General features: G+C 36.9%; 1 protein-coding gene across 4 annotated transcripts in view; it reads left to right on the forward strand.

Annotated features, from left to right (window-relative positions):
• Positions 1-8,572, forward strand: part of LOC140725708 (cytochrome P450 7B1-like) — a 251,498-nt gene that overhangs the window by 164,022 nt on the left and 78,904 nt on the right. For 2 of the 4 annotated variants that reach the window (XM_073041568.1, XM_073041549.1), the window contains exons 5-6: positions 2,877-2,936; positions 5,384-5,562. In XM_073041568.1, coding sequence (XP_072897669.1) covers positions 2,877-2,936; positions 5,384-5,562 — 239 coding nt within the window. The remainder of the gene's footprint in view (positions 1-2,876; positions 2,937-5,383; positions 5,563-8,572) is intronic. The other 2 variants (XM_073041554.1, XM_073041559.1) reach the window with 2 other exon arrangements.

Consider the following 8,572-nt stretch of genomic DNA (forward strand, 5'->3'; position numbering starts at 1 on the left):
GGTTAGTTTTCTGTTCTTAAAATGTAAATGGAAAGCAGTAATCAGTTCGAAGTTTAAAAAAAAGAATTTTATTACTGTTCAAAGAGATGCAGTTTAAGACAATGGGCCGTTTAATTTATCTTGTTCCAAACAAAGTTGATTAAGTTGCTTAGTTCAAGGAAGCTTGCAGACCAGGTGGATAATATCATTTAGCATATTGAATAACTGATCTATTAATGTTAGGAGTTTTATGTACTCAGAGAAGTTACCTTATAGTATTAGTGATGGAAAGCTAAGATCTATGTCTCCAAGATGCTTTTAGACTTTTAGTATTAAAAAGATATCTGAGGAAATATCTTACTCATGTGAAATCACCAAAGAAGTAGAGGAAGGATACATATGTTGACCACAGTTTAAGCTTATTAGGAACAGGGTAAAGGAACATCAGGAAGCTTGGAGAAAACACAGGGTAAACTAGAATTCATTCCTCTGTCTTTGGTTACTGTGACTGACAACTTGTTCACCTGCAACTCACTGGTATTTCTTTTTAGTTTATAGGAATTGTATTTGTGTCTTGGAGATCCTCTGTTCTTTGTGTTTTTAGAAATGGTTTGCAATTTGGAAATCTTTAAGATAGAAATCCTCTGTGAGGTTTAAATGTGTTTTAAGAATGTTGTTTGGATTTAAATGTATATCACACCAGCTGATGGTATGTGGTGACATAGCCGACGATACCTTGCACAGAAGCACCTAGGATGGCGAGAGAGGATGTCATGACCACTAACTCTGTTAAACTTCTTGCTGGAGCTGACAGATGCTCCTAGTCATTTCTATTTGGCCAGCGGCTGACACATAATTCACCATCTCACCATACATCTCCACTCCCTGTCCCATTTCATCTTTGCTCTTTGTAGGGAATAGAGGCTGGGTGATCATACAAGTTCTTCCAATAGCTTTGATGTGCAGAGAAAACAGAAAATAGTTGTACTTTTATGGTGATACAAGAGCACAGATGGTAATAAAGGTATCTACTGGTGGTCAAATCAAAGGGAATGTAATGATCACAATGAAATGTTGTTAGTGAGGACATCTGATAGAATTATTTTTAGATTTTCTCCTTCGGTGGTACCTCTACCTACCAGGTGCAGGATGATGTTACCCGTATAGATCAGACAGTGCATATGTGACAGCCCGAGTGCATTCCCTCGTACTCCTCTCTATCTTTTTCTGAATAGAAGGGATGAAGGACATGAGATTACCTCTTCATTATTGTCTCTTTTAGTATTCTAGTGAGTAGAATGCATTTAGTGCGGGTGGTAGTGAGCATTAGTGTAGGAGAGCATTTCTGTGTGTGTCTCTGTGTCTGTATATGTGTGCACACACAAGTGTGTACAAGTACTCACGCTCACTCTCCTATGCCACTCTCTTCCATGGACTCCGCAGTGTGTGTAGACAGAGGAATGAATTCTAGTTTACCCTGTGTTTTCTCCAAGCTTCTTGATGTTCCTTTCCCCTTTTCCTAATAAGCTTATCAGAGCTGCTTGGGCACCACAAACAGCTTTTGAGTGATGCTATTCTCCGATTGCTGCACTTAACTTGTATCCTTCTGTGCTGAATTAAGTGAGTTTCTAGTGCGAACAGTGCAGCACCCATTTTAACACAAGATCCTAGATATAAACTACTATAAACACTTCTCCTAGTATATTCCTGCCCAACTCCATGACATTTTTTTTCAACAGGGGATTCAATTCAGTGTCAGCACCATACACAGTTTATTTTCAGTGCCTCAAGAAAGAGGAAAATCCAATTTTTTTTAAGCAGTGTTGTTCCATAAATGTAATTTTTTTCTGGCAAGAGTTTAATTAATCACTCTTTAAAACGTTCTCTGCTGCAAAAATAATTTATGCTCACTCAGTCACTTTGTTACTTGGCCTTATGTAATAAGTAAAGTAAATCCCTTGTAATTAATACTATGGCATCCTCATTCTGAAATACCTTTAAAAACCTGTTTTAGAAGTCTACATCGACAGGATGTTTTTTTCAAGGCAGAAACTCATTCCTTAATACCCATCATTTAGATATTTTAAACAAAAGTAACAGCAGTCTGATTTTTGACACACGCCAAGAACTATTTGTAAACTCTGGCTTCCCTGTCAATCACATTGCCAATCTGTCAGCCACCATTTATGCAGCTGCTTTACTAACATGCTGCACAGTGACATCCGGCATCGTTGACATCATCATGATTGACAAGTGGCCTGCCATCACAAATAGTTTTGGGGGTTTTCATATTTTCTTTAGAATGGGTAAAATTAAAGGATCGGTGCATGGATTACAGGGACAAGAAAGCTATTTTCCCCAGCACTATCTGTGGAGCCCTTACAACATTCATGTAAGTACATAATACCCTTTGAGTATGTCTTGAACTTGTTCATACTCTTTCTTGATATATTCTACCATATCAGCTGAAATATTTGCAATTATGGCATATAATTGCTCCTTGAAAACAGATACGGAAGTAGCAAATCTAGTTGCAAAGGATATTCTCCAACATGCTGTTTCTGGGAACTTTTCCTTTCTTTTAATTAAATTATACTACCAAACAGGTTTAGCTACAAAAATCTCTATAATAGTTTCTCTCTGTTCCTCTACTCATGATTATTTTAAATAGATCAAATAGATTAGTTTTTGACACAGTATTTTATGTGTAAAAGTTCATTTTTTCTAGAATGATTCCTTCTTATCGTCACTTTCTTTTCATTGTCAGTTTATTGGTTGACAAATTGGATGTGATGACAACAAGGATCGGGGCTGTAGTTCTTTCAGTACTTATTGATCATTTTCTGTTCAATGCTATTGAATTTCAGTGCACTGTCCATTTTTCCTGATCCTTCTAGGTATTACAGACAAAGGTGACCTTTCAGCTTTCTGCGCTGCATTGTTGAAGCATCTTATAGGTGACTGGGTGTCTAAATCACCATTTCATATTTATTTTGCATTTTAAGCTGGCAGAATTCACATGGATAATTCCTCCATTTTCAAAAAGTAGCATTCATTTGCTGAAAATTAGTAGAGAATGTTTTATGATTTTAAAAGCTATTGTACCTTGCTGTTTACATTAAACCAGGCAGGCAGAATACTAACATGTAACCAGACTTGCTTAAACTCGAGTATTGTAAGGGGGTGGAATATATATGCATTTTGAAAGCATTTGTAGACCTTTAAAATGCAGTTTTTGAGGTATTTCACAGTAATTTGCTATAAATCTATCAGGATTTTACATGGATACAAACTTTCACTTCAAGGATAACTGCACACTAAGTTTGTAATACAGATCTCCATTCTTTCTACTGATGCTTTAACTAAAAGGGAGCATTTCCTCCAATCTGAGCAGCTCTGTTCATGAGGAAACCAAGGGGATGTATTTAAAGATTTAAATTGCCTTGCTTGTTTGGTATAGCACAAAAACAAATGTTGCCCCACTGCATTGGCTAATTTACAGTATTTCTTTGTGCTGATTGGAAAGCTTCCGAGCTGTCAGCTGATCTGCCTAGAGAATTGGATGTCAGCTTCTGATATATGTTAAATGTATAAAATAAACTGAGATTTTCTGCATTTTGTTTTTATTTTTGTGTGCAGTCAATTCACAGAAGATTCTTTTAATTTGTCAGCTCAAACCACAGGAGCCTTGCTGATCATAATCTATCTATTACTTTTGTCATTTAATAATTATCATCATGATTGCTCAAAGCAGCCTAACCTCCAACATGTAGCTGGTACTGTAAGTTATAACAGATTTTGTCACTTACTATCTGACCACAAAGCCACATTCTGTGCTCCATTATCGTGATTAACTTCTACGTAAGATATGCTTGCCCAATTGTCATTTGTGATACTGCATCAGGCTCTGACTGCCATGCTGCCAGGGCGAACCTCAGCCAATAGAACGTGACCATGTTGCTTGTACACTAACTACTACACTTGCTTTTCACAGTTGTGCACTGCAGTCATGAAATTATCTATTTGTTTCATCTGATTTCTTGGGCAAACAGTAATGTTTCACATGTCATCTATCATTTCCCAAGCACATATTAAAATAGTTTATGCACAATGTCTTTCTTTTGGCTGCGCACAGCAAGAGGGTTGAAGGTAGACATTTTATCGTAGACTGCAAAGTTTCGCTGCCAAAACACTGCCACTTAGAATCTATCGTGTCAGGTGCCTTGTGGCAATCAAGCCTGCATTTTGGATCCGCAGTGGTGTTCTGGCTTCGTCACCAACAAACCGATTTGACTCTGCCTGATTATAGTAACGAAGGCAGTCCAAAAGAATATGCACAAACTCACTGTACGTCACATTGAATCACCGCGCTGACCACACAGAGCCGGCCGAAGCCTCATTCCTTTCGACAAATGCACGCTTAAGGAAAAACCTACTGCGAGAAAGCATCCCATGCCACTTTATTTTCTGTGCACGCTGCAGCAGATTTAATGTTTACTGAAAGAACAGTTGCTGTTTACTTTGGATTAACACTTGAAGTTTTTTTTTAAACTTCCTTTTTTAACAACACTGGTGCTCGAGATCATGAGTGAAGCTTACTTTTAATCCCTCTAACACAGGTGATGAGTTTTACAAATTTTCGTCAAATAATGGGCTGATACTCAATTTTTCTACTTTCAAGTGACAATCAGACAAAATCAAGTTGCTAAGTGCAGTTTCCAGATATGCTGTTAGAAAGAAGTCAGTTTTGATTACAGTGTGTGTGTTGCAACCTCCGACAGGAGCTACATGCTGATATGCATTCTATCAGAATGATTTACGCAAATTATGCACATTATTCTCATAGGAATTCTCCCTCAAACTGCCAGGATAAATTGCCGGAAATTAGCCATAAAATCTCTCGAGCAGGGAACAAAAGGTGAAGGCCACTGGGAAAGTAAAGACATTGGGTTTATAGAGACTTCAAGGATGGGATGGTAACTATATATTGAACAGGCTTTCTATCTGGATCTGAAAACCCATGCCTGCCAATTTTACTGATAGGAAACTGCATTTCTTCCTTTAAATTGAAAACAGAAATTCTGGTTCTTAATTATGTTTTAGTAGCCATGTTGAGTTTTAAGGATATTCCCAGAATTAGTTTTAAGTTATGGACACAAAAGTGGTGTAACTCTCAGAGGTGAAATTTCTAAATTTTCAATACTAATTGATACTAATCTCTCCCTCTCCCCCTCTCTCCCTCCCTCTCCCCCTTTCTCTCCCCCCTCTCTCCCCCTCTCTCTCCCCCCTCTCTCTCCCCCCTCTCTCTCCCCCCTCTCTCTCCCCCCTCTCTCTCCCCCCTCTCTCTCTCTCCCCCCCTCTCTCTCTCCCCCTCTCTCCTCTCCCCCCCCTCATCCATTCTTAGGAAGTGCAGTAGATGAAGCCTTTCGTTTAGGCTCCTCCTCAATGAACATCCGATTTGTCAAAGAGGATGTAAATGTAAACTTTAAGGAAGAAAAAGAAATTAAGCTGAGGAAAGGGGACTTAATGGCCCTTTATCCTCAAATTCTACATATGGACCCAGAGGTTTTTGAAGATCCTGAGGTACGTGATTTTGTGCATGTACGTTCCTTTATTCCTGCAAACATACATCAACAACCAAGACTGTTGTTCTAATGTTCCCATTGCTCTTTCTTCCAGAAGGAAAAAATCTCCTCCTCTTTGTAGGGTGTGTGGTCCAAGACTTGCAGGTCATTGAATTTGCTGTCTCATTGGAGAATATGGGAGTGAGATTGAGTGGTGTTGCTTTGAAAGGATTAACATTAAACTGTGAATTGATTGGCTTCAAATCAAGGAAACTCTTGGCTTTTGTCACGCAATGGATCACTTGATGACCAAAAGAAAGAATGAAGAATTGAGGCAGTAACAAATAACCTGTGCTGTTTAGCTAATTATACCAGGGCATCATTGTTTTACACAAAATTCTTTTCTAGCTGTTTTTTTGCTTCATATCACTTCATAAGAATTCTCTCCTTTCTGGATCAATTGATATGATGGCCTGAGTTTGAGATTGTAAAGCTATTGCTCTGCACTGGAACTCTGAGGGTAATTGTGTCATCTCCTTGTATTTTTTTCTCTGCAGCCAGAGTTAATGAATATCAAAGACTGGAAATTAATCCATCCTGGCTCAGCTTTAATGTGGCTTCAGAGATTCACCACCTGCATGCAAATTAAATACAATCAGATTCTACATTGCATTTGGTGAATTGTTGCTGGTACTAGCATTAACACTAAATTATTGTCTGAAGTTGGAAAGGAGAGATGACTGGTTCAGCAGCAGCTATCTTTTTAGTCTCACAGTGACCTTCCATTGCACTTGCACTTATGAATATATTAAATTTGCCTATTAGTATTAATTGGCAGCTACTCCTTAGGACAAAAAAATTGATCCAACTCATACTTAGAAATAAATATTTATTTTACTAAACCTTGGCAACCAACACTGGTTCTTAGCTATGCAATATTGTTTATTTTACATTTCAGAGTTAAGATAGTTTTTCACAAACATTGTTATGAATCTTATTTGAATTACTTTGACTGATTCTGTATGTGCTTCTCAAATTAACCACAGCTAACTAATTCTGCCTGACCACCTCTCCAAAAGCTAATTAATCTCATAGTCTTTATTAAAACAAAGGAAATACAGTGCTTTATCTTAAATAAATAAATATTGTTACCTGAATCCAAGTAATCCACTCTCAGATGACTGTAGACTCTAGCAATGGAATGAACATTAACTCCTCTTCAGAAAATTAATTACACAAGTTTCAAGTATATGCCCAGGTTTTGAATATTGAAAAACAAGTATTTATTACATGAATGATTACAATGGTCTGGGACTACTTTCAGTTTATAAAGTTTCAAGGCTGCTTTATCCTGAAGGTACTGTATATAAAACTTCTTGAAATGTCGAGCTTGGGGAGGCTGAAGGTGTGGAAAAGATCTCTGTCTTTGCTTTCTGGGAGGGGATTGGAGGTTTCAGAACAGGTGTGCAAAATCTGGAAAGGAAATAGTTGAGAGCCTGTCAAATATAGTAAAGGTATTAGTGCAGAGAAGTCTGATCATCAGAGCACATATTACAGACAGTGAAACTGGAAGAATGGTATGTAATCCTTACAGGAAGCAGAGGAATTCTATTGAATGGCTTGTGGGATGGAGTTGAGAACAAGGGGAACTCTCATTCTGGCTGGGCTGAGAATGAGTGAAAACAGAAATTGGGATGAGACACTGCTCCCTGTAAGGATTCCATTCTACTCTCAAGTTTCTCCATTTCCATCCCATTTGCTGTGAAGTCTGGAACCATCTTGCAATGCTATTGCTTATTATACAGCTTTTAAATAAGTTATGGTAATCACATATGTACATTTAGGCTATCAGCCAAGTCCTTACCAAAGTCTGCTTTGATACAATTATAGGTGATGCTTGTTTTGGCATGCTAAGTATCTTTTTGGTACTGGAATTGTTGAATAAGAGTAAAGTTTTGGTTTTTCCTTCAGAATATTTTCTTCTACTTATGCCAAAAGAAGTGTCATGGTTGATATTGAAAGTGAATATAAAGGAATATGTAATTTCCAAGTGAATCAATCCATGTTGATTGATAGTCATGAGAAATGAACCTTATACTGTACGTATTAGCATTTATTATGAGGTTTTATTTCCTTTTCGATGTGTGTTTTGCCTTTTCTACACTGGAAAATAGGCTGTATTGTACCCAGGCTAATTTAGATATGGTTCAATAGCAAAAAAAATTTCTAATCAAAATAAGAATATTTGACTTCAAGGATAGCATTTAATATAGTTGTTCCCCATTCCATTTTTCAGCCATTGACCAGAATCGGTATTTTGTAGTGCTATCATTAACTTGAATGTTATATACCAATTCAAGCCCAGCTACCTTTGCTAGTTTAGGTACTGATCTTGTGCACCAAGAATGGTGGAGATTAATGATGGAGCATAATATGATACAGGTTTAGATCTAAAATGTTATCTCTACCTTATCACTCAAACAATATGTGCTAAATTTATTTTGTGGTCTTGGCAAAAGCTTGTGTTCGGATTGTATGGTATGGGTGGTGGGGAGTGGTACTTATAAATAGGCTGTTAACACTTTGATTGCTGTCAGCATGTGGTGTGTCATATATCATTGCTATATATTTCAGTAATTATACTTAATGGAATTATATTTTGATTTTCCTACAAAACTGCTTATACCTCTGAACAGTAGGATAATTACAAATGAGTTTTTTTTAAAAGAAAGGGTATAAATTGATTAAATATTTTTATCTGGGATCCATTTTTGAAGTAAATATTCTGTCATTTTGGCATGCTTTTCATTTATACTGTACAACACAATTATTATAAAAAAAATCAACAACTTTTGACAAAGTAATTGATTGTCCACCACATATTAGACAAAATTAACCTGAACAATTTAAAAAAAAAATAAAAATTACTCAAATACTTATTTAACTGCATTAACAGTTCTGAATGTTTTCACAACAGCTTAGTAGAATCCCTGGCATTCAGAAGTAAAGAGGAAAGTAAGAAAGAGAGT

Source organism: Hemitrygon akajei, chromosome 1 (genome assembly GCF_048418815.1).
Source record: "Hemitrygon akajei chromosome 1, sHemAka1.3, whole genome shotgun sequence".
NCBI lineage: Eukaryota > Metazoa > Chordata > Chondrichthyes > Myliobatiformes > Dasyatidae > Hemitrygon > Hemitrygon akajei.